Source organism: Genypterus blacodes, unplaced genomic scaffold (genome assembly GCF_046128005.1).
Source record: "Genypterus blacodes isolate CSIRO-AG114 ecotype Tasmania unplaced genomic scaffold, CSIRO-AGI_Gbla_v1 ptg000017l_1, whole genome shotgun sequence".
Lineage (NCBI taxonomy): Eukaryota > Metazoa > Chordata > Actinopteri > Ophidiiformes > Ophidiidae > Genypterus > Genypterus blacodes.
The window spans coordinates 1,644,615-1,669,751 of NW_027466831.1; the positions used below are offsets into that span (position 1 = coordinate 1,644,615).

General features: G+C 41.1%; 2 protein-coding genes across 2 annotated transcripts; one reads left to right on the forward strand and one right to left on the reverse strand.

The window, feature by feature from the left end:
* Positions 1 to 1,330: 1,330 nt before the first annotated feature.
* Positions 1,331 to 5,189, reverse strand: miip (migration and invasion inhibitory protein). Its single transcript, XM_076141116.1, has 9 exons — positions 4,859 to 5,189; positions 4,178 to 4,356; positions 3,008 to 3,110; positions 2,812 to 2,923; positions 2,627 to 2,706; positions 2,403 to 2,529; positions 2,040 to 2,136; positions 1,747 to 1,866; positions 1,331 to 1,636 (listed from the first exon to the last, which is right to left on the reverse strand). Exons 1-9 carry the CDS (start codon positions 5,088 to 5,090, stop codon positions 1,508 to 1,510), a joined length of 1,179 nt encoding a protein of 392 aa, XP_075997231.1. The 5' UTR covers positions 5,091 to 5,189; the 3' UTR covers positions 1,331 to 1,507.
* Positions 5,190 to 12,900: 7,711 nt separating this feature from the next.
* mmel1 (membrane metallo-endopeptidase-like 1) lies at positions 12,901 to 24,619 on the forward strand. The gene is made up of 24 exons (XM_076140827.1): positions 12,901 to 13,069; positions 15,646 to 15,819; positions 16,622 to 16,669; positions 16,876 to 16,935; positions 17,025 to 17,186; positions 17,315 to 17,395; positions 17,510 to 17,605; positions 17,949 to 18,067; positions 18,162 to 18,227; positions 18,525 to 18,659; positions 18,910 to 18,999; positions 19,281 to 19,417; positions 19,517 to 19,610; positions 19,703 to 19,831; positions 19,919 to 20,017; positions 20,115 to 20,198; positions 20,295 to 20,398; positions 20,734 to 20,792; positions 20,967 to 21,086; positions 21,240 to 21,373; positions 21,458 to 21,523; positions 21,615 to 21,710; positions 21,867 to 21,943; positions 22,190 to 24,619. Exons 2-24 carry the CDS (start codon positions 15,663 to 15,665, stop codon positions 22,287 to 22,289), a joined length of 2,313 nt encoding a protein of 770 aa, XP_075996942.1. The 5' UTR covers positions 12,901 to 13,069; positions 15,646 to 15,662; the 3' UTR covers positions 22,290 to 24,619.
* The last annotated feature ends 518 nt before the right edge of the window (positions 24,620 to 25,137 follow it).

Below are 25,137 nucleotides of genomic sequence, written 5' to 3' on the forward strand. Positions count from 1 at the left end.
TGCCTATTCTGAATGAGTCATAACTTTTCAAATATTACTGGCAGCATCTTTAACAAAAGATAAAGAACTGTGCCACTGACTCTCTGAAGGCCTAAACCATCAGCCCATGCAGTTTAAAAGTGAAGGAATAAATCAGACACAATAGAGTTGACTTAATTCTCTGACTGCAGGCCTTTTTGATTTGATGACTCTATCACCAGGCTGATATGCTCCATCATACTGCAGTTAGTCATCTCACTGTTATTTAACATTTGTACACTCTGTTCTTATGCCAAGTTTAATGGCCTGTTTCTTCACTGTGTTTTCCTGTGTGAGACGATGACATTTCACAATGAAGTTCCCCCTCCTACATCCTCAACATGTAGCTGTTGCTTAACAAAACCAATCACAGTCCTGTCAATCAGCTCTCACTCTTCCCTGCAGTGTTTATGTCAAGTATGTGGTAATTTACTGCAGGCACACTAAATGAGTCATTGGGGTTCTTTAATGTGGCCTTCCTGTCACCTAGGCAGCCATTGACTTACACTACTTTTGGTACTTTGTATCATTTTGTAGAGACTTGAATGTCGCTTGAGACACAAATGCATCGGTCCGCTCTGTAATAACAAGCAGCAAGAACGCAACACTGGCAGAAAACTGACACATATGTTAGTTTGTCAACCCCTAATAATGGATTATATCTTTGTTCAATTTTACATATAATAAAACACAAAAAAGATCAAAAACAAATTTTTCAACTCAGATCACAAAAATTTAAAGTCTAATTGAACTGAATTTGAGATTATAGTTCAGATCTTCTCAGGCACGTGGCCAGTGCTATCCAGTAAGCCACATGTATGACTAAGGCCTTTAAGGGATGGCAGTACAGCTATGAGACGAAGCAATCGGAAGTCGGAAGTATGTCGCTGGTAAACCATCTTGACTAGTAACAAGACAGCACGGTTAAACACTGCACAGTGTGAAACCATTACATTCAGTGACATTAACTCTAGGTGGTTGTGGTTTCCTATGAATTGTAAGCACTGTATTTCTGCATATCACTCTTAGCTGTTTCATTTTGGACTCCTCAGCGTGCAGGGAGGGGCAGTATCAAATGAAGTTTAAAGAAACAGAAGGGTGTATCAGTTTCAGAGCCAAAGTAGAGCAAATAGAAATGGAAACACAAACTGGTGTGATGATTCACGGTTTAGAAATGTACTTGAGCAAGCACAATTTAATATGCACAATGCAATTCTAAAATAGCCTCAGTCACCTGCTCTGTTCATAGCCTCCATTAGCAAGATGCTGCTGACAGTCACATGAATATTTGAATTACAAGTTACAATTCAGATTGAATTGAAAAATGAAGCTTTATCATAATAATGGACAAATGATTTGTCTGATAAACTACAAAAAAATAAAACAGCATTTTCTACATATATACAGTATGTATAAACACTCAAAATAAAATCATTATATTTGAAATTAACAACATTTATACAGAATTCTTGGGATCAGTTATTGGTTATCAGGTTCTGGTAGATGTGCTCGCCTTTCTTTTCGGACAACAGTGTTGGAAAATGTGCCGATTTAAGACAGGCACTTCTACGCTCTGACCAGAGCGCTGGTTACCGGACACTTTGGATGCCGAGAGATTCTGAAAATAATAAGGAAATCTTGATCTTAGAATTATATTCACTTTTCCTTCCTTCCCTGAAACCATAAAAGTCTTTATTTTGCGATATGAAGCATACAGTGTCTCCTCACCTGTGAATCTGGCAGAGGGACCTCGCAGGGTTTCTTCACGTGGAGACTGCTCCTCAGATCGAGGGGTCTGGGCTCTGTCACGTTGCCAAGGGAGGTGTTTACCCAGCCGGTCATACAGTGCTGGAAAGGAGCAAAGGTGGTAAAACGATCCGTGGCGATGCAAGAGGCCTGCTGTGTATTCATACAAAAAACTATGACTAGGGAGAAGTGAACACGGTAACCGAAGGCCTCAGGGGGAATATGTCACAGTTCATTGGTTTATAACTTTTCTCATCAGAACATAACACACTCACCGATGGTAACCCCAAACTATCAGAGGGGTCAAAGCTGCGACGCCGATGGGCTTTGTACTGGTAAGCCGGAGTGAGAACGGAACGAGGGACCCCGACCCTGAGAAATCAGAAATCAAGAAAATGAATGAGGGACAATATACTGCACACCCACACTGCGACAGTAACATGTCATTTGATTTCACTCAATTAAATTTAAGGCAACTTCGGCACATTGTCAGGTGATGACAAATGCAGACACATTTTAATGACTGTGTTGAATACAGATCATCTGATGTTCCACCTCTGAATGCTTGGGCTCTAAACACATCAGTCAGTCCTGTCTTTAAACTGACTCTACTCAAAATGTCAGCAGATTTTGGTCACCTGATCAAAGCTGGCTCAGCAGGAGTGTGAGGGCAGCTGGATTTGGGAGTTTCGCACAAAGGGCAGCACTCCTGTGATTGAAGAGGAACTGGGAAAAGTCTGCTGTTGATGACATAGTTGAATGTACCTGTACAAGAGGAGAGCAGACAGAAACAAGAAATATTCTAGCTGTCTTAAAGTAAAAAAAAAAAAAAAAAGAGAGTAAGCAAAGACAATAATATTACATTGATGAGTTTCCACATTAGCCTCTGTGTTGTCCTTGTCTGTTAGCAGGGGCAGGAATGAAGAATTCCCTTGCACAAACCTAGGAGGAAGGCCAAATAATACTTTTTTAATGGAGCACCCTTTATCACCGTTCTGCTTGCCAGGCATAATCAGTCACAAGTGCAACCAAGTGAGAAGCGCTCACTCTGCTTGTGGGCTGTGGACACACTCGTCTCTATTGAGTGATCGAAATGTGCGCAGGTCATTGTAGAAGTCGTCTGAGTGCTCTGTCACGGAGCTCTCCACATCCAGGACGCCTTACAGGGAACAAATGCACATTGGCTGTTATTACTCCTTAGAGATAAATGCGTGTAAGTGAGAGGGAGATGAATGAGGCGTACCTGCTATCCAATCATATCCCAGTAAGGACCGCAAATGATGCCTATCTGCTGGCATTTCCTCCCATTTATCAGGATGAAATGAGACTCGACTTCGCGTCTCTCTCTAGAAACACAGACAAATGGGGCCGAGTGTGGCTGATGAGTACATTCCCGTTTAATCATTCCGGATACAAATGCAACACTTTCAGCTGCATAGCAATGACTTTCTGCTGCGAGAACCACAAAGTGACATGTATAGAAAACACATACAAGATACATGCCAGACCAATCATACAGTTGGAATAGTCACAGACAAAAATGCAGAAGCTGTGTACCAAGATGACAAAACTTCAAGTCAGGAAAGACATATTAAACCTACGATGGACAATTTAACCATCTTTTCTTTAAATGGAGTTTGAAGCTCCTTTTGGTATGCAGTTGATTAGGGGCTACAGCAATAATGTTCCAAAGCCCTGCCTGCTGAAATGCATCTTAGACTAAGCCGGCAATGGAGGTTCCCCGTTTTGCGCGCTGTGTGCTGGGAACGTCCGTTGCCGGCACACTTGCCGGCAAGTGTGTAACTCCCCTGTAACTCCCCTGCAACGAGTTACCCTCTGGTTTCAGGGGAGTTACAGGGGGGACGATATTACAACCGGCATCAGTTTTGCGCGCGCGGGCGCCGTCACGGACAACGCGTTTTTGCTTTAAGATTATTTCCGGCCACCGGGACCACCGTCCCTATCGCCCCCCATCGGTCGGTCGCTCGGTTGGAGGGGGTTTATAGATCATAAAACTTATGATCTATAAAAGGGGGGTGGGAAAGAAAAAGTTTGACTTCAATAGTGTTAATGACGAATGAAGGGAGAGTGTATCAACTTTCAAATGAGCACTGGGTACATTTAGTAAGAGGTGACATCATTCATGATACTCAAAGTAGTCTGTGTGTCAAGCATGCCATTGTCAAATACAAAACAATTGTGACATCATTCGTAATTCCATTCATGACTCACATCAACTATTACTTAATTTCATAATGCAAATAAAAAACTCCTTAACAATGTTTCTGTCAGGTTTGGAGGCGATTGGAGGAATGGTGCTCCAATTATAGTAGAATATAAGAAAGATAGGTAACTTTATGGAGCTATTAAAACTGTGATGAACATACGTCACCCTATGCTTTCTTTGGCTTACCTGTTCTTTGCCCTGATTTACAAGACATGATCTGGAGTCCTGTTGCCCGTCATTGACTTCAGGAGGTCTGCTGCGGTGATCTAAAATGTCTGATGGTGCCGTCTGCTGAGCGTTTGCGCCGCTGTGACTGGAGGTCAAATTCGGTGTAGGAGCAGCGTCTGCCTGTACTGCACTTGTATCTGATGGTGACACAGAGAGGAGATGGATTACTGAACAGGCCGACTGGGCACAGAGCCAGGAGCCTGGCATGAATTAAAGTCTGGATGTTGGAATGTAACCGACATGCAGGGGATAATGATGAAGAGTCCGGAATAATATGGAAAAGTCTGGAATAGGTAATATGTGAAGTCTGGAACATCATGGAAAACTGGGAAATAAATGGGTGACATCTGTATGGTAATATGAATAAGGATAAAGAATGAAATGAAATGTATAGTACTAGTTTCACAATTTTATACAACTTTTGTGTAAATATCCTTTTAATCTTAATTTTAATCGTCTATGTTATTGCTGCTATTTGCACAATCGGTATGTGACAAAAACACCTTAAATCTTACGTCCCTTTTATAGGACACTGTTGCTTTTAAACTTGTAAATAACTACAAATAAAAACAATTCCGGTTTTCTGTTTATGAGCCGTAACTGTAACTGACTTTAGTTGGCATTCAAACCTTACATTACCCGCAAAGGTGACGGCTAGTTTCCTGAGGGCCGCTCTGGCTGGACCTGGGTCCCCCTCAGTCCGGATCAGATCCTGGACTGGTTCGACACTCTCCTCGCGCTCCTCTTTCTCTCTCCCCCTCTTGCGGTTGAAACAGCTCAGCTCAAGCATTTTTTCTCTCTGCCGCTTCAGCTGCTTCAGTAAATCCATGTAACGCTCCCGCAAAACGTCCAATTGGTCGACGGAGGACATGTTTTTAAAGTTACCTATCTTTCTATCTTTCTTATATTCTACTATAATTTGCCCTGCGTTCTAACGGGTATATGAACAATGTGGCTACACGGAAGTACTTCCGGGTTCTTTGTGATTTAAATGCCTCAAACTCCATAACAACGCATCGACAACAACGATTTGATTGGCTGAAGACAATCTACCCATAATGCCATGCAACAGTCTGAGATTGTCCTTAAAGAGACATACACATACCCGACTTAAGTTTCGAAACAGAATATCGAGCAGCAGGGGGCACTGTTTACCATTTAATTAGGGACCTAACACGCTATGCAGCGTAAGTACAGAGAATCGCCGTAAATGTCAAGGAAACATCTTCTATTAGCATTACATGACAACAACAATGAAAATGAAGTAGAGGAAGAACAACAACAACCTCTACAGGGCTGAGTAACGTCAAAAAAAAAAACCGAGTAAGCAACTGAATACATTCCCAATATATGGATCTGGGCATTGAGTGATCAATCTGTTAGTCTGCACAGGAAATCCCTGGTTTATTACTTTTCATTTCAGCAGACAATGTCACAGTCGGTATACTGCAGAATATTTTGCTTTCATAGAAACCATGCAGAAGCACAGTGTTATTAAAGAAAATCAGAGTCAATGTCAATATACACTAACCAGATTCCCTCATGACTGCATCAGACGTCACATTATGTGCTGTTTGCTGCATAATATCCAACTCTTTTGGATTTCACGGTAGAATGGGAGCCTTTGCTTGTACTGTTAGGGTCTGTTTGAATCTGAACATATCTCATGACATCCTACTGCGTACACAGAATTGTACCTCCATCCATAAATAGTGTCATATATGTCAGCAGACAGCCCAGGCACATTGCAATATGTTTGTGTTTCACTATATATCTGTCGCTTCTCTGGCTGGAGTTTTTGACAGGGTGGAACAACAGTCAACATGTTCCTCCTGTTGAAATCTGCACGTTGCCTAACAAATGCATGCATCATAACATGGTATGCATGTGCATGAAGTGCACAGATGACAATGGACCCATGTGAAAGTCATTTATCACTCGCCTCCGGTTCTTCTTTGTGAAATATATGTTGAAAGATTGAGGATGGATTTAGTAAAGCATGTTGGTTTTCTTCCCACTGGCTATAAAAGTGGGAGTTGTGTGCATTCATCCTCTGTGTGTAGCTTTATGACATTATTTACATTAAACCTGTCCATCCGTGATGGCCCTAATCATAGTGTTGCAGGTGGTACAGGGTTGCAGCCATAATGATATGCCCGCTCCCCCGTGGAGCCAATGGTGTGGAACTGTGTGGGTGAGGCTGCGTTCAGTATTCCAGTCACGGCTCATTTGCACTGAGAGCTGTCCAGGCCAATTCAGTATGATTAGTTGACCACAGTAGTGTGGAGTTGCACACCATTATTATTAAACAGTGCCAGTCATGAAGTCATACACTCCTCTGACTCTCTAATTACACCCCCACTGTTGGGCTCCAAGCAATTACTGCATGCTGCCGGAATGCTTCATCGTTCATTAGATACAGATAATGGACACAACAACAACAAAGACAAAAAGGGGGTTAACTCCAGATTCACATTTCTGCTAAACGGATATATTAGAAATGTTAAATATATATAAATTAATGAAGTTGTTTTTTTCACGCTCATGTAATTACATAATCTCTGTTTGGGGAAAAGTGGGCAAAAACACAAGAGCTTGGGACCCTGAGTGCCTGATAGTAGTTTTTAGCTGTAATGTGATACTGATACTCACTCACAGCCATGTTAGCTTGCTCACCTTGTCTCACAGCTGGTCTGACTTGATGACAGCATAATGTAAAGCTTATGGGTCGAGAGACGTGTATTTGACTATGATCCCATTCATCTGTTTCCATCTTGATGGGTTATTCCCTGTATCACAGTTGGCTGTGAGGACAGAGATGTGTTGGTGACGGCAGATAACACCAGCATAGAAGAGGGAGATGGCTTTGTTGATGATGAGGATGATGATGAGGATGAGGATGATGATGAGGATGATGGAAGGTTGTCTAAGCTGCCCGTGATTGCTATTGCAGCATGTTTTCATTAGCTATCTCGGTAACATAATGAAGAGCAACTGCACCTGTTAACTCACATGTTTGTGAGAGAGTGAGAGAGAGAGACAGAGGGCCGTGCAGGTAAACAGGCCAACGCTGTCATCCATGCCTGGACACAGCTGGACAGACGTCCTCGTGTGGTTCAGTATAAATGGAAAATGTTTTCACAATCGGATAACTATCTGATGATCCCAAGACACATAAGGTGACCAAGTGATACCACCCTCCAAGGCAGGGGCAGGCAAACTCTTTGGCTCACGGGCCACATTAATTTTAAAAGTTCTTTCATCCTTGGAAACTACTAGGTTTTAATTAAAGAGCAAAAACATTTAAGCCGACTCAAAAAACAAAGTCGGGCTACATGAGCAGATCCCTCAGACACTGTCACCATCCTGCCTGTTTCCCTTCCCCTCTCTACTTGTGTGTGTCTGCTTGATGTTCCTGCTTACCACTCCTTAACCAATCAATCACCTCATCACACGCATCATCCTATTTTGCTGATTAGTTTCTCAGTATTTGTCCGCACATGTCCCCCAGGTTATCTGATGGGAATCCTTATGAAGGTCTGGATGTTCCTCGTGTGTTCCCAGTGATCATGTGTTTGACTGTTCTTCTTTTCTGGCGTTTCTGGACTCTAGACTAGCCCATGGATTTTCTTGTTTATTACCTGCCTCATGGATTATCTGTCTTTTTAACTAATGTACTGTTTCTGAAATAAGCTTTCAATACAGTAAGACTGAATGACTGAAAGACCAACCAATCTGCCATGTCTGATCCAAATCAGATAAAAACGGCCTGAGTTATCGCTGTGAGAGGCAATCAGGTGGCTTTGATTACAACCTAATGTACTTGCCCATTATTGCCTGGCACGGATGTTGTAATAATGTAAAACATTTTAGGCTTAAGAACTGAATTATACATCACAGGAATCATAGATAATCATAGTCCAGAGTCAAAGAGAACAGAATTGTGCCGTGCCGATTACTAGCTTATCAAGGCGTTAAGACACAGCCCATTTAGGCACTGACCTGTGTGGTATGTAATATAACTTCCTGCAAATCTGTGCCTTAAATTAGGTACACATCTGTGCTGGAAATCTACCTGTAATGACGCATCATCCACCCATCAGAGAGATTTCCATTAGACAGTGGAACTGATGCATTTACAGTTGTAAGTACAGTGTACAGCTGTCATCACTTTCAGATGGGAGAGAGGTTATCAAACTGTACTTACAGACTTTCATATTATTAAACTGCTTAGAAATCATCTCACCACATATATATATATATATATATACTGTATATATATATATATATACAAAGTCAAGCACACTGAGTTTTGACATCAGCCATTTTTACCATCATCTTTTTTTTTTTATCAGTAAAATTCTTGTTGCAGTGTTGCATCCGTCCTCAAAGTGTGAATATGGGAAGGCAAAGGGAAATAAGCAGAAGCCGAGGTACACACTCACCCCCTGCACCCTGTGTGCAGCATACACACTCCAGCTATTTGTCTTTGTCAACATCAGCACTGTATCACAGCTTGCTTTTTATATTTACCTGGACTCAGGGCTCTTTAAATAAATGCTGATCGGGTAAGATTCTGACTACCCATGCTGAGATAGAGAGAGAGAATAGAGAGAGAGAAAGATCAGTTGAGGGATCAGGTGGACAGAGGGACACAGGCCAGGATTGTCACAGAGGTGGTTTTGCTGATAAAGAAAGGCAAAGGGTTGATTGTTCCACACTGCTCCAGCGATAGTGGCGGATGCCATTAAGATAAGGAGGATAAGCCCTGGCACAGTCTTATAGCTGAGAGACCCAGAGGGGCAGGTAGACAGGTAGACAGGTGGACAGGTCATGTTCTGGGAGAAACTGACTCCAGTGTTCTTTGACATTTGAAAGACCACAGAGGTCTGAGGCAGGGCTGACTCAATCAGATACATTTAATGATTTAATATGATTGCCAAGATTAAGGGGAGTCCAAAATGCATTTGTCAGCATAAACAAGTCTTTCCCAGAGCTAAAATAACCCCAGACAAAACTATTTGTGAAATTAGTTTTAATACTTTCAAGCTGCCTGACTGTGTTCATTCAGTAGATAGTTTCGTTTTCATTCCAACAAAGTTTTGACCATTTCTAATAGTGTTTTACATTTGAAATATCTCGTGTTAAACGTCTTGAGACCATGCTGGGCACTGCAACATTATTATATTATATTTATTTATCACAGAGGGGACCTGGAATAGCCCCTTAAAAGCTCAAATATGTGTTACATCAGCATATGATCTGACTGCAGATCTACTACAGTATGTCTTTATAAAGATGCAAAATGCACCAAATTTACTTAAAATACCAGACCCATGTATGTGAGTACCCCCACCCCCCCCTACCCCCCCACACACATGATAGACACACAGAGTGAGGAATGTTTATACTCACTCCCCAAAAATCTATCCTCTAAGCAATTATGCACAGCCATGCTTGGCTTTTGCCTGAAGAAGAGTTAGGAGTGAAGGCGCCAGTGAAAATTTCCATAGCGACTCCAGCAGTCACGATGTGGGTCCCCATATTTCAACCTGTTATACCTGGAAACAGTGATTCATGAGCCGGGACAAAGAACATGAGTTGAGCTTTAAGTTTTAGAACCCCTGAGTTGGTCAGTGGTGGGACCTCATATTGGGCTTTAAATTTCATGGCTGTGCTTAATGGCCTATACGTTTCTCTGAGGCCTATTAAACACATGCAGTAAATCAACAGTGGAGGAACATGCCGGTTAATCACAGCCTTTGTTCGAGACTAAAGGCAGGCGATGAATCTCTGTGCCACCGAGCTGTCAGCCAGTTTGTACGGACAACTAACGCCACCGTAACACACAGACTGTTGTGTCACACAACAATCGATGCTGAACTGCGCTCAGCAAGTCATCCTAATGTAACCTAATGTAAGCTTATTTATGTAAAGGGACATATAATACCTAAACTGTGCAGCGCCATCATCAGATTGATTGATGTTACATTTTTTGTAGTGAGTGCACATGCCCACCAAAGTTTGGTTTAATACAATATATTCATGAGATACACTATCTCACAGACAGCTATATTTGAGCAATAAGGGGTATAGTATCAAAAACCAAACTTTTGTCCAGCTTAGTCCAGACATTCTTTATTTAAAAACCCTAACCCTAAATTGTAGGAGGAGATTCAAATACACAGAAGTCGATACACAGAGAGTCAAATGTTCTAGGGAAAAAATATGAGATTCTATGACTTGTGTTTTTAAACGTTATAAGCCAATAGGTAAAGATGGTAATTAGAGCGCCACCAACCGGCCAACCTATACCAAAATGTAACGGCTTCTCCACTAGATCATGTCCAACCTGCAAGTTTCATTAAAATCTCCTTCGAACAGAGAGACACACACGACTGTAAACACAGCCTCTTTAGGGGAGGTAATTATTGTATAATCAACTGCAAGGACACTCATTAGAGCTCCACCAACACACAGGCCTGGGCAAACCTTGTGTGCTTATAATAATATATTAACCTGAATTGCATCATCTCAGCTACATGTTAATGGTTGTTATGTTTCTGTCCCGTTATACCTGAACACATCAATTCCATTTTAGTCTGCACGACTCACATCCTTATCCCGATTTGAACCAGATTGATAATTTGTAGAATAAATTTGCCATGTATATGTATTTAAGAAGTCAATAAAACTGTACAAGCAAACAAGCCAAAAAGAAAACAAACAACCAACAGATGTGGGTGAAAACATAAAGCCCTTGGCGGGTGAAGACAATAAGCTTCTCAGGCCAAATGACACAGTTTTCAGCTATGTGATAAATCAAATGTGCTGGCATGGTTAAGCCCCATGTTAACTTCTGGCTTAATCCTGCAATATTTAACACGAGACATAATTAACAGACAGCAGTAAGTGTGAGGCTCTGATTACTGCCAAAGTCTTTAAGAGTAGCCTCAAGCAAAACCAGAATCAGTAGGAATAAAAATAAACTGTGAATTATTGTCGAATGAATTTATCCAAATAAGAACATGCTGTTTTCTTAGCTGATTTGTTATAATAATATAAAAAATTGTAATAAAATAACTAAGCTTCACTGCTGGGTCCAAATTACACAGCCTGTGTTTTCATTTTCTATCATTTTTATTCAGACCAAATTATACAAACTGGATTACTGCAACAACAGCAATCCTCTCCCCTTTACAGTTTCCAAACAGATGAAACGTTTCCTGCTCCAGGCTTTTAGCAAAGTTGTTCAACCCTCTTCATCAAATACAAGACATTCATCAACAGAAGCCTAATTAAAAAGCTTTCAAGCTTGTTTTTCAGATCCACTAATCAGTTTGACAGTCAGCGTTCAGTCACGGCCTGTGTGACAACAAACATATGCTGCCTTACGTTTAATATAGCAAATAAATCTCCAATAATCAAATTTGAGATTCCGTACTTGAACGTAATTAGTTGTGTTCTGACACAGATGAGGATGTAGTCTGCACCAAACTCTATGAGACACCATGAAACCTTTATAGTATCCAAAACTGCAGCTCAGTAACCTTTGATGTGTAATATTAGCAATGAGGATGTTCTTAGTAGGTTGGATGAAGATGAGTAAGGTGAGTTTGATCTTTACTCAAGGGGCTAATATATGAAAACACATTATGATTATTATTAATATGGCCCATCAAGTAATTATCATATTATTATTATTATTATTATTATTATTATTATTATTATCGATGATGCATTTAAACATTACACCCCACACCTTTAGAGATCTCCCTGTTTTGGTCATATACAATAAAATAAAAAAATAAAAAAAACACAAGTGTCCCTATTTTAGTTTGATGAGGCTCTTTCTTCACTAAATGTGTTCACTCATTAATCTCTCATCTTGACTTGGGCAGCAGCCGCAGCAGCAGCAGCACCTGAGCTTCTGTGAGTCTGAAAGCATATCAGCCAGCCTCTGTGGCTCCCAATCTATCTGTAATATCATCTAATTACTCTGGTTAATCAGGCTGATAATTAGCCTGGGCGTCATCCCATTTCAATCTGACACCAGGCCAGGGTTCACACCAGCCGCGGGGGACACACCATGGGCATCCAAGTCCACTGTGGAGAAGTGACCTTACAGACACAAGAGGAGAGGAACACAAGGGCAAAAGCGGCCAGTGTTTGTTTTGATGGTAGCAGGAGGGCATAAATCAAGGCCTGCCTGTCAGCTGGGACAAAAAAGGCAGCAAGTAGAGATTTAGAAAGGCTGCAACACTGTATTATCTGTGTGCAGGGCCTCCATGGACCTTTATGGACATGTGTTTTGTTTGTCTTATCTGCCCTCTGCAAGCTTTCTAGATTTTGTTTTTCAAAGCTGCACTTTTTTTTGCATTGCAGTTGGAGACACTCCACAGCGCGGAAAAGGAACCGATTCTCTGTAGAAAACACAATAAATACCCTGTTGACCTTTCCAATGCCACCCCCCATGCACACACACACACACACACACACACACCATCTCACCAATATGTCTGTTGTCTTATTTTGTTCCCTTATTTATGATAGAAAACAATCCAGTACTATCGCCTCCCATCTGCCTCCTCGCTCTCTCTCTCTCTCTCTCTCTCTCTCTCTCTCTCTCTCTCTCTCTCTCTCCCTCCCGCTCACTGCTGCCTCACTCATTGCCTGAGCAACACACCGACGAACTGGACAGTGTCTCCTTCAACCGCACAGCACAGACTCATTTCTCCACACACCAGCTCTGAGTGGAAGCTCAGCAGGGGTGTTAGAGATATTAGTGCACTGTGGGAGGACGGACGAAAGGACAGACGTCTGAAGGACTTCTACTGTCCACACAGAAAGGTAAGTCTCAGAGTCCTTATGAGAGAATCCTGTGAAATATGAAGCAGCAGTAACCTAAGTGAAGGTGTTTACAAGGTACCAAAGTTAGACGCCTGAAACGGCATCATGTCAGATCCTCAGCAGTCCCAGGACAGATCTGCACTTCCTGAGGCTTTTTCTGAGAGTTTCTGTTGCATGTTTGACCATTCTTACACTTGAATGTTATCTTTTGTTTCTTTATAGCCTTGAGGGACAAAAAGAGTGACTAGAATAAAGGAAGAAACAGAGAAAGATATTTCGTTGATTGCTGACATTCCTTATTAATCCTTCTTTGGCAGTAACTCTAAGTTTGGTGAAGCACTGTACCAGTCACTGGATACAATCACATGCAATCTAAGCAGGGAAGGCCCGAATAAACAAAACAGAACAGATAAGCTGTTACTTTCATCTGAATAAGGTTTTAGTTTTGACATACTGAGCTTCTGACCAATGACATTATTTTTCCGACATTGTAAACTTTGTTCTGTGACATAATAAGCTTGCTGCACTTGAACTTTCTGTAATTCTTTCATTTTCAACATTTTTAAAAAGGAGCTTTTAATCTTAAGACAGTCTTAGTAATGCTTACTTAAAAATAAAAAAGAACTTGAAGTGTTGGTTGCACAGCTATATTCTGTATGTATGCCGTAAGGGAGAGGAAGAGGACTCTACAGCAAAGCTATCTGAAGATACACAATAAATAAGTCTTCCTCCAAGCTGTGAATGTTATACTAAATCATTTCACTGCATAATATTGGACAGTTTCCTATAAAGCGGCTCTCTTTAATGCAATATAAGAGGATTCTGCCTCTCCAAGTGGTTCTGGGTTTCCAGCCTTGTTTCTGAATGTGGCGGTGAAGCTTAAAAAGTCTCTGCTTGCTCTTCATCATTGCAGTGCCTATGAGTATTTATCACATGAAGGGCTAATGGGGCACAGCAGCATGAACCCCTGATTTACAGCACGTCCCTGTCAGGCATAATGATAGGGCAATGGGGCTAGTTATGGAGAAACAGGTGCTTGGGAGTGAAAAGATGCAAAGCAATGCTGCTGAAATCTATGGGTGATTGTAGTTTTGTCCCCTGCACAAATGCTCATTTGCAATATTGTGTTCACACATACATAATTATTGTGAATAGAAATTAGCTCTCTTCAAGGAGGCCTTTGTGTAAATCCGGGCAAATATTTAAACAATGATCACTCTTTTAGTGTGGGCCAATCATCTCCTGAGTAAATGGCACACTAAATGTCTCTCTGTGTTATGGACCATGTTACCAAGAGATGAGTAAAAATTCCATCTTCAATTATACATTGAGCAAAATGTATTGAATGTAGTTGGGTTATTGAAAATCGCGTGCCGAGTCCGAGGGAATGACTGTTATTGCTGTTATATTAAAAAAAAAAAAAACAATTTAACAGCCAAGGCAAGCAGCAAGTGAGGCATTAGGGCTGATCAATATGGAGTCAAATAAATATCAGGATAACCACCGGACCTTTACCTGAAATCTATTCAAGCGAATGATGACAAGTGAAGAAAAGTCATGTTAAATTGTCTTATTTATATTCATCACAGCGGACTGACTCTTAATGGAAAATCAAAAGGAAAGGTCATTTAGTATTGATGGAATACTAGATACTTCTGGGTTTATTTGTTTTTTTATATATAGTGGTAATATGGTTAGCTGCTACCAACACTAAAATGAATGCATTATTTATTTATTTATCTATTTACAGATCTCTTCCTCAATGGCCAGCAGTGTGATTAGAGACATATGTGGGGGAAAAATGCAATTGCAAAGAAAGAAAAAAGGGTGTAGCAATAGCACAAGATAGTTACGAGAACAGCAGAGCCATGATTCAGCAAGAGGGTCGAAAGTCCACAATCATCTAAACCAAGATCCTAATAAGCCTATATGAAATCTTTCTACAGGTCCGAGATTGGGGGTCCATGGACTGGGTAACATAGGATATCTGGGTAGTAGACAAAGTACTGAGTCAAGGTTCAAGATGGTTTGGTAGTGGATGGGGGTAATGGTGATTAGGACGTGTGACAGGCAGGCTTGTGACCTATCATGTCGTTTCAAGTCAAGTTTGATTGTATTGCGCGATATCACATACAACTTCTCAAAGACCTATACAGGCCTACACATCAACAGTTCCCTACCCAGCCCTATGCTTGTTCAAAAGACACACCATCGACCTCCCAGCCCCCAACAAACATGAGGATGGATGGGTGGGGGAGTGTAGGGGTTTATCCTCTGCTGTTGCTCCAATAATTGTTGTGCTTTTTTAAACAAGAATCCTCAAAAACAGCAATGTAAAGACTACAAAGTACATTCACTCACTCAGTGCAGGTCAGCTGGCACAGTTAGATCACACTGCACAGCCCCCACACACACACACACACACACACACACACACACACACACACACCCACACACACACACCCACACACACACACACACACACCCACCCACACACCCACACACACACACACACACACACACACACACACACACACACATTGGCCCGTCCCACACTCCATGGTGTGTTTCCACAGATCCGGCAGTCAGGAGAATGGGCAAATCGGAAAGCCAGATGGATATCATGGAGAAATCAAGTAAAGGAGGGAAGCGTCGTTGGACTGCAGCAGAAATAGGTCTGTCAGTGCTGCTGCTGCTGGTCAGCTGTGCCTTGGCCGGCCTGGTGGTTCTCTACACATCGGCTGTGAAAGGTAATTAGGCTCACTGTAAAAGACCCACACATCCAGATGGCAGCTGTAATGCAAAGTGTCTCCCTGATCTGTCTCTGTGGCAGCAAGCTGGCACTCACATGTGCCATAGAAAGGACCATGACAAGCTTGATTTACATAACATTTGCAGTAATATGTGCACAATATGGGAGCAATTCTGTCATCAGATGTTAGTGCTAAAATATGTTTCACTTTTGGATATCACATCATTAACAATTTGTACTCCGAAAGGTAAACAAAAGGGTCAATGTAACATTTATGCTGATTCAGCCTTTGGACAATACAAATCTCCATTCCAAGTCATTTGTAAGGGTTGTTGACATCTGTAACATTCAATCAATGAAGCCCTGATTTTGACAAACACATCATTAAGACAAATGGATTTAATAAAAATTTACATTACATTACAATAAATTCAGCATCATGAGACTGTAAAAGGCCTTTGGTGGCAACCTTAAGAAGAAATAAAACAGACAGCAAAGCATAATATTAATTTAATCTTAATTAGACGTGACAAACTAACACTGTGTACAATCAGATGTGCAGACGGCATTACGTTAAAATCGGGTTCCATTTATTTAGAAGGGTAGACTTCTAGATTACATGTAGAATAACAACGAGGTGTTTGTATGTTAAGGCTTTGTTTATGTTAACCTTCCACACAATGTAATATAGCAGTAAAAAATAATGTAACCTAGACATACAGATTTTTCAACCAATTTTAGGCCTTTTACCTGCAAATCACCAAAATGAGGCAATAATTTGCACTATGCTGTGTCTTCAGAGCAATCCAGCAGGCAGGGCGTGTCAAGGATCACAATGATGAGTGGAGGTGAGTCTTAGTCCTTCTTTCTCATGGTTTATTTGGTCTGTAAATCCACTGCTGACTTAGAGGCTGCATGTCACGCACTCACACACTAGATTTAGGCCACAATCCAGATCCATCTAAAGTACTTCACACAGCACCTTTTCTCTCTCTGTTGGGTCTTTGATGTATGTGTCCTTTGATAACTGTTGACAGTTTTTGTTGTTCTCCAGGGCAGCTGCATCAGTCCAACTCCAACAATGTGTGCACAGCTGCAGAGTGCGTTACTGCAGGTGATCAGCGTTACATCTTTGTCTCAAAAACAGCTCGAGCCGCGATTAGATCTTGACCGTCCCCTCCTTCTCTTCTTCCTCTATTAAAGCTGCCAGGCTCTTGCAAAACATGGATGAGTCCGTGAAGCCTTGTGACAATTTCTACCAGTATGCCTGCGGGGGTTGGTTGGAGCGCCATGTCATTCCTGAGACCAGCTCCCGCCACAGCGTCTTTGACATTCTGAGGGACAAGCTGGAGATTGTCCTCAAAGGTCAGGTGGCACATTTCCAGAGTCAGATGCACGGTTCAGGGATTTACTCGGTTTTCAGAGTCAAGCACCACTGTCATTTGTGTGGGTTTCATTCAGGGAAGAAAAGAGGACATTTTTTGTTGTTGCAGGTGCCCTTGAGACAGATGATGATCAGGACAGGGACGCCACCAGGAAGGCCAAGACCCTTTACAACTCCTGCATGAATGAAAGTAAGTGTCACTTTCAAGGAGCCCAAACAAAGAAGGTGTAAAGTTTGATTACAGGTTGAATAATAAAGGCAGTATTGGTGTTATATTTTGAGACGTGTGGTATTTGACCTACAGGCCTCATAGAGCAGCGTGACTCCCAGCCACTTCTAAAACTCCTTGAATCTATTGGAGACTGGCCAGTTGCATCCGATGAGTGGAACCTCACTACAGGTGGAGTAAAAATGCTTTTTAACCGCATTGGGATTTATGTCTGCACAGCATTTTCTGTACAAACACAAACAGACAAATGACATTGCTTGGCTGTCACATGTAGTTAGATTTGTACAGGCTGGAATCTCAGGGGCCAGCTGGGCAGTCAAGTGTTGAATTTGGAAGTGTGATGAGTGGGTAGAGGAGCACGTCCCCTAATCATGTATAGCTGCATCTGCACCTACAAGTTTAGGAGTATCGTTCTGGTTAAATGCGCAGCATCTCATAAGAGTCTCTCAACATCCTGCCTCATTACGTTTAGGCACTGTTTAAGTTTGAGGCTCATTTCCTCCTTGTATTACAGAAGAGACATGGAGCCTCGAGGACACGCTGGCAAGGCTCAATGCTCATTTCCACAAGAAGGTTCTGCTGGACATGCACGTGTGGCCAGATGACAGAGACTCTCGACGCCATATCGTTTACGTAGGACACCTTCTGCCTTAAAAGTTTAAGATAGGAATGCATGCTGGAGATTCAAAACGCCTAATTGCTAGTGTTGTATTCTGATAACCAATAGCTCGACCAGCCAGGACTTGGAATGCCATCAAGAGACTATTACTTCAATGATGGAAACTACAAAAAGGTGATGTGATACATGAAGAAGTATTGCTTTGAAATATATATTTTGAGCTTGTGGTATAGTCTTTATTATTTTCTGATTCATGGCGTAATCTGTAAGCATGTAAGAAGTCAAAAAATAATGACAACATGCACCCATCAGAAGCTGTCAGAGCCCAAGTCAATGTCTTTAGATTGCTTGTTTCGTTTGAGAAGCTTAACAAGCAATCTTCTGACTCTAGTCTACAGTCAACATCATAACCCTCCTTTTGGAATCTAGCTCATCAGCGTAACGTAACTCCAGCTTGTGATTGTATCAAAGGTCCGAGAGGCCTACCTGCATTTCATGGTTTCTATCGCCAAGATTGCCCGAGAGGACAGGAACTTGACTGAAGATGACAGCCGTGTGTGGGAAGAAATGATGCAAGTGCTGGAACTGGAGATAGACATTGCCAATGTGAGTACCAGCCACAACAGGAAATGGAACTCTGGGATGCAGCCAAGAAGAATTAGAGTCACAAGATGAAAAATTAGGAGAATTAAGATTGAAAAAGTAGTGTTAAGTGTAGACTCAGTAAATCAACCAGGCTTTTAACCTGTTTCTGTTCCTGTTGGGGAGCCTGAGGAATGATAGCTCACAGATGGAGGCGGTGCAGAATGTGCACCTAGGCCAGCATCATTTCTTTTACTTTGTTGTTGCCGAACAGGCCACGTTACCACCAGAGGAACGACAAGATGTCACCGTCCTCTACAACAAGATGACGCTGGGTGAGCTGCAGAGCACATTCAGCCTTAATGTAAGTGTATGATGCTTTACTGTGTGGATAATATGGTGGTGACATTACATACGTATTATATATTTCTTAAATTTCACCTCTAGAACAGAGGATTGAAGTATTCTATCACACTAGTACGTTGGTGTTAGTGTGAGCTCTAACCTTGTACACAGTTAATGCTACACATGGTAAATTTAAAGTGCAACGTTAAAGGAATATTTCTTGTACATATATGTAGTTTTACTGAAATGTCCTCTCAAAAGTAAACCCAAAGACAAGTAAGTCCTTTTGTTGCTTTCCAGGGTTTTAACTGGACCCGATTCATCCAAGGCGTTCTGTCCAGCGTGTCCATTGATGTAACAATAGAGGATGAGGTGGTAGTGTACGGCTCCCCCTACCTTGAAAAGATGAATGACGTCCTCTCCAGACACAGCACCAGGTCAGTCCAAAGGCGTCACCCATGGGAGTATATAAAGATGAAATTATTGCAGTTTCATTGCTAAACACAGCCCACTCCAGTTTCAATTCATACTTGCAGAACTATGCAGAACTACCTCACCTGGCAGCTCGTCATCGACAGAGTAAACAGCTTGAGCCGCCGTTTCAAAGATGCCAGAGCCCGTTACAGAAAGGTGCGATGGAAATGACTTGAGAGAAAAACAAATACATGTAAAATAGGTCAAAATGTCAAACGTGTGTGTTGTGTGTGCGTGCGTGTGATCAGGCTCTGTATGGGACCACTGTGGAAGATGCTTGGTGGCGAGAATGCGTGCGTTATGTCCAGAGCAGCATGGAGAACGCAGTGGGAGCTCTGTATGTGCGTGAGACCTTTGCTGGAGAAAGTAAACGAATGGTGAGTCCGTGTTCTAATCATGATTTTCAGTCACACAATGAAAGTGCATTTATGCATGCAATTCTGAGTACACTTCATGTTTTTCAGGTAAGTGACCTCATCAGTAAGATCCAGGAAGCATATGTGGAAACGTTGGAGGAGTTATCTTGGATGGATGCTCCCTCAAAGGAGAAGGCCAGAGAGAAGGTACGATCCATAACCGATCAATAATTCTATTTCTTTCCAGAGAAATTAAAGGCATATGTTCTGTAGATAACACTGATTGATTATGCTTCTCTTGTAGGCCATGGCAATAAAGGAGCATATTGGCTATCCAGACCACATCCTGGAGCAAAGTAATCAGAAGCTTGATGAGGAGTATGCTCATGTAAGTAAGAAATTCGCTTATTTTCAATCCAGGCTGTAAGTATAGATAACAAGAGCATAGCACTTATCACTCACTAGGTTCTGTTTGTCATTTCAGCTCAATTTTAGCGAGGAGCACTATTTTGAAAACATCCTGCAGAACCTGGAGGCTGAGGCACACAAAACTCTGAAGAAGCTCAGAGAACCTGTGGACCCTGATTTGTAAGCTGTTGTCACATCTGACACTGCACCCGTAGATGAAACTGTCACATATTATACAGCACTGTTATACACCAAAGACAAGGGGTGGGGGAAGAAACAGATTTCCGTTTAGAAAAAGGGTGTATAAATAGAATCATGTAATTGGATAATTTGCAGGATAATTGGATACTTATCAGGAGACTCAAGGGCTTGAGATTTTGATGAAACCCTTGGTTGTTAGGAAAGAAAATAATATATAAATATATAATAATAATATAATATAATAAATATAATAATCAAGTTTGATGATCTTAGTGAGTTTATCTGTTCTAATTAATTTTCCAATCATGTCTTAGATGGATCATTGGTGCTGCTGTGGTGAATGCGTTCTACTCCCCCAACATAAACCAGATAGGTAAGAGCTTTCCATGTTACAAAAACCAGCTGCCTCTATGACACATATGAGATATTTTTATGACAACAAAGTGCATCTTCAGGCACTTGCTGAGTGCTGGCAGTGATTTCAGCCCTTTGAAGTATTTGACGTTCATGTTTGTTTGAGCTGATTGATGCTGCTCGTTCTGTCCAGTGTTTCCTGCTGGAATCCTGCAACCGCCGTTCTTCAGTAAGCATCAGCAGCAGGCCCTTAACTTTGGCGGAATAGGAATGATTATCGGCCATGAGATCACGCATGGATTTGATGACAATGGTGAGACGCTGTTGAAACATCAACATCAACATCATGAACATTTCAGGAGACAAGAATTGCAGCTAGAGTTGTACTAAAATATTGTCATAGTCATTATAGAATAATAAAAACATAATTTTATTTAATGCTATGCTGCAATATCTTTCATTACAGGGCGTAATTTTGATAAGGATGGTAATATGCTGAACTGGTGGAGTAATTACTCTGCAGAGCATTTCAAAGATCAGTCACAGTGCATGGTGCAACAATATGGAAACTTCAACTGGAAGCTTGCGGGTGGACAAAATGTAAGAAATGAGATGCTTTGTCTTGGTTATTCCTGATCATCCAAACCATTGTAGAAGTGACTGTGGGTTTGTGTGTGATTGCAGGTAAGTGGGATCAGCACTCTGGGGGAGAACATTGCAGACAACGGTGGGGTTCGCCAAGCATATAAGGTTGGTTTGTCTTAAAAGTAGAAAAAAAATAATGAGGAACTTGCTATAAACTCTGTAATGTAATTTTTTATGTGTGCAAATTAATTTACAGGCTTATCTGAAGTGGGTGGAGCGAGAGGGTGAGGAGCCTCGCCTGCCTGGTCTGGACCTGGACCACAAACAACTTTTCTTTCTCAACTTTGCCCAAGTTAGTCACAATAATGTCATTTCTGAATCTGTTATTTCAGCAAAAGTCATGAGTCATCACGTTTAATTCCTCCAATTTCTCTCCGTCTGGAGTCACCTGCACGGACGGTGAATTTTCTCTGGACTCCTCATAAACTGAGTTAATATCATTTTCTAGGTTTGGTGTGGTGCTTATCGACCTGAATATGCAAGTCAGTCCATCAAGACTGACTCACACAGTCCGTTGGAATACAGGTAAGGCCCTTTAGAAACACAAGGTATGATCCACGTTAAAGGTGCTATTAAATGGAAAAGAAATTAAGAATATTTTACAAGCACCTTAGACCTTATAGCACCTGCCAACATATGTAATCTGCCAGTATGACAGTATTAAAGTATTTGAAATAGCGTAGGATTGAAACTTCCATTAACACATAATAGTGTATATGGCATCCGAACATGTGTGAGCTCCTCTAACTCTGCTGTCTCTCTTGTCTTTAGGGTGCTAGGATCACTTCAGAATTTTGAAGCATTCTCTGAGGCTTTCCAATGCAAAAAGGGCAGCCTGATGAACCCCGAGCAGAAGTGTCGCGTCTGGTAGAAAGTCTTTCCCGTAAGATATTTATTTCTGGATGGGGTCAGAAAGAATCAAAATAGTGAGGTTTATACTTTTTAAATCCACTGAGACTTCCTGACTAATTCCAGTTTATTTGAGGGCAGAGGATGCCACATATTGCATGTAGAGGGGTTTGAAGTGGATCCTGGACAACACTGTAGTTTCACTGCTGTCACTGGATGAGTGGGTCCATTCTTTGTTTGGCTGTGTACCACTATGGCTGATAAGTGGGAACTGGAGAGTGAAAAGGCTGCATAGACTGTAAAACTTGTGAGAAGTTCAAGCTTGTGGCTGGTTCTTGTTCTTTACAAGCCTCTCTCTTAAATAATCCTGTCATCTTTGGTGTAGATCGTTGTGATTATCCACTAACATTTGGCTGTGAGTTGCCGTGGTATCGTCCCTCTGATGTTTTTTTGGGCATTGTGCCATTTAAAATGGAACAATCGTGAACAATTTTACTCTGTGTAGAACATGAAATAAATGGAAGCTCTGGGCTTTGCCATACAAATGCTACAATAGGAATTAGTCACTTTGGTCATTCACTGTTAAATTAAACCAATTACCTGAAGACTTTAAGACTGTTAAATCTTTGCAGCTTTTACCTTAAATTAACGTTGCGGGAGAGCTTTCAACATTTTCACACTGTGGATAAAGTTATTCAGTATTTTTAGGGAAGCTCATTTAGAGGCTTCTTCAGAAATGTGTAGGTATGTCATGAAAGTTTATATTTAAGATTTCAGATGTTCTTGGTGGCTTGCTACTTTATATTCAAAGCTTGTGAAAAAATGCATATATTGGAACTAGATTGATCATGGAAAATCACGCACATCGGCCATTGGCCAAAGATTCTTGCTTTATGGTAAAACAACATGTGTACACTGACAGTTAGGTCATGCCATGAATCATACAATAAATAATGTGTTTTTGACTTTGCATTTTGGTAAAACATCCAAAATTTGCTTCCACACATCCCATTCTTATACAAAACATTGAGGACATGTGGACTCACTTATTTGATGATGCTGATACATAGCTATTTAAACTTTACACAGGTAGCTATTAATTAGACAGCACATACACACATTTATTACAATTATAATATTAATTGTGTTGTATCTGTAAGTTTACAATTAACATAAAAAGGTAATGTATTTGTAAAGGAGGTTTGTTCTTTCTTTCTCTCCTGAGAGGAAACTAGGAAGCTCACATCTTAGAGCTCAGACATAATTATAGGACTCAAAGCCTCTGTGCATGGTCAATTACATGTTGAGGGTCAGGGGTATTACAGGAGAAGCAGCCCCTCAGACACACAAATGAAGTGGTGCACCTTCTAATCTGTCATTGATCAGTTTTTTGTAGATGAAAGGATGAAATGCAGTGCGCTGAAGCGTGGTGACCGCTGTGTCTGAAACGAGAGCCTACAGGAAGAGACACTGCGTAACAGGGTTTGTCATTAATGACCCCAGGGCCAGGACTGTTATTTTCTTCCTTTATCAACGAGTAATGGCAGCAGAGAGAAAGAGCAGTACTCAGAGGAAAGCTGATGGACAATGGAGGTTCTGATGGGAATGATCAGAAAGCCTCGGCATTGTTGTGAAGGCTTTGAGTGCAGCAGGAGAAACAAATGGGGTTTGCTGGACGTTGGTCACATTGAGGATGCCTTGGTAAACTGAACATGACTGTTAGGTCTCAGCAGAAGCAGCCAAACTGAATGTGCATATTGAAGCTTTATACTCTTGCTGTGTTTATTCACATATTGGCAAATACTGTTGTGTTGCGCTGATAGATCAAAGAAAACATTTGGACTGTTTCACTCTATCATCTTAAACAACAAAGATGTGTTTCCCACAATGCAGGAGGCTTTGGCAAACGTTGAGCAACAATATCTTAAGGCTTTGACTTTGGTATAGTTTGTCTAGATTTCCTCAAGAAATAGTGAAACTGTTCAAAATGACCTCTTGAACACAATGTGTACGTAATAGACAAATTGCTGTCAATTGTTGATGTTCTATACTGCAGTATTTAGATTTAAACCGGGTAAGAAATAATGAGTATACATGTCTTACCTCACGTCTAGCTTTCACGGTTAAATGGTGACAAATACTTACTAAACATGTTTTGGAATATATGAATGTTTCATCTATATGCATCAGAGTTATTTATTTATCTATATGAATATTTATATATATACAAAATATAGATGCTTTGCAAGAATTCCCATGTAAGAGATGTTTTATGAATGTTCATGCTGCTATGTAATTATCTATACTAACTGCTATTTTTGTGAATCAGAACTGTAATTATTGCCATTAAAGTGACCGTCTTTAATTGTACAATCTGAAATCTCCCCTGGCTGTCATTGCAATGATTTATTTCCGCAGAGCAACCAAGGCTTCATATGGACGTGGTTGTGTTTTTGAGCATTTAGGCATTTCAGCATTCATGTCACATACATCAATACTCTGCAGCCCGTACACCACTGCACAATCCTTTGTACATGCATATCAAACAACCTATGGACTAGCTTTAGGATGAAACACTGAAGTGAATTGCTAGTTTAATGACTGGCAGTCCACAATTTTACTCAATCTGGAGCTTTAGTATTAAAGCCATGGAAGCCAGTGTGGGTTTATTGCTTAGTGACTGCATGTTTACATCCGGAAAGTACAGGTTGGTTTGCAGCTCGTAGTTGTTTGTTTTATTTGTTCTGCTTTAATCCTCTCCTAGATTTCAGGCTACTTTACTGAAACACATTTTTTATTATTTATGAAGCTCAGGTTTACAACAAGAGCCTGTACAAGGAGCTGTGCTCTGACAGCTAGGTTCAGTTTTT

Bases quoted from the DNA above. Each gene is read 5' to 3' on its own strand.
- miip (XM_076141116.1), bottom strand. From the start codon at position 5,090: ATGTCCTCCGTCGACCAATTGGACGTTTTGCGGGAGCGTTACATGGAT. The intron at 2,707-2,811 runs GTGAGCGCTTCT...CCTTCCTCCTAG, and splicing joins GTCCACAGCCCACAAGCAGA to GTTTGTGCAAGGGAATTCTT. The intron at 2,137-2,402 runs GTGACCAAAATC...CTGATTTCTCAG, and splicing joins GCTGAGCCAGCTTTGATCAG to GGTCGGGGTCCCTCGTTCCG.
- mmel1 (XM_076140827.1), top strand. From the start codon at position 15,663: ATGGGCAAATCGGAAAGCCAGATGGATATCATGGAGAAATCAAGTAAA. The intron at 18,068-18,161 runs GTAGGACACCTT...GATAACCAATAG, and splicing joins CTCGACGCCATATCGTTTAC to CTCGACCAGCCAGGACTTGG. The intron at 20,199-20,294 runs GTAAGTAAGAAA...TTGTCATTTCAG, and splicing joins TTGATGAGGAGTATGCTCAT to CTCAATTTTAGCGAGGAGCA.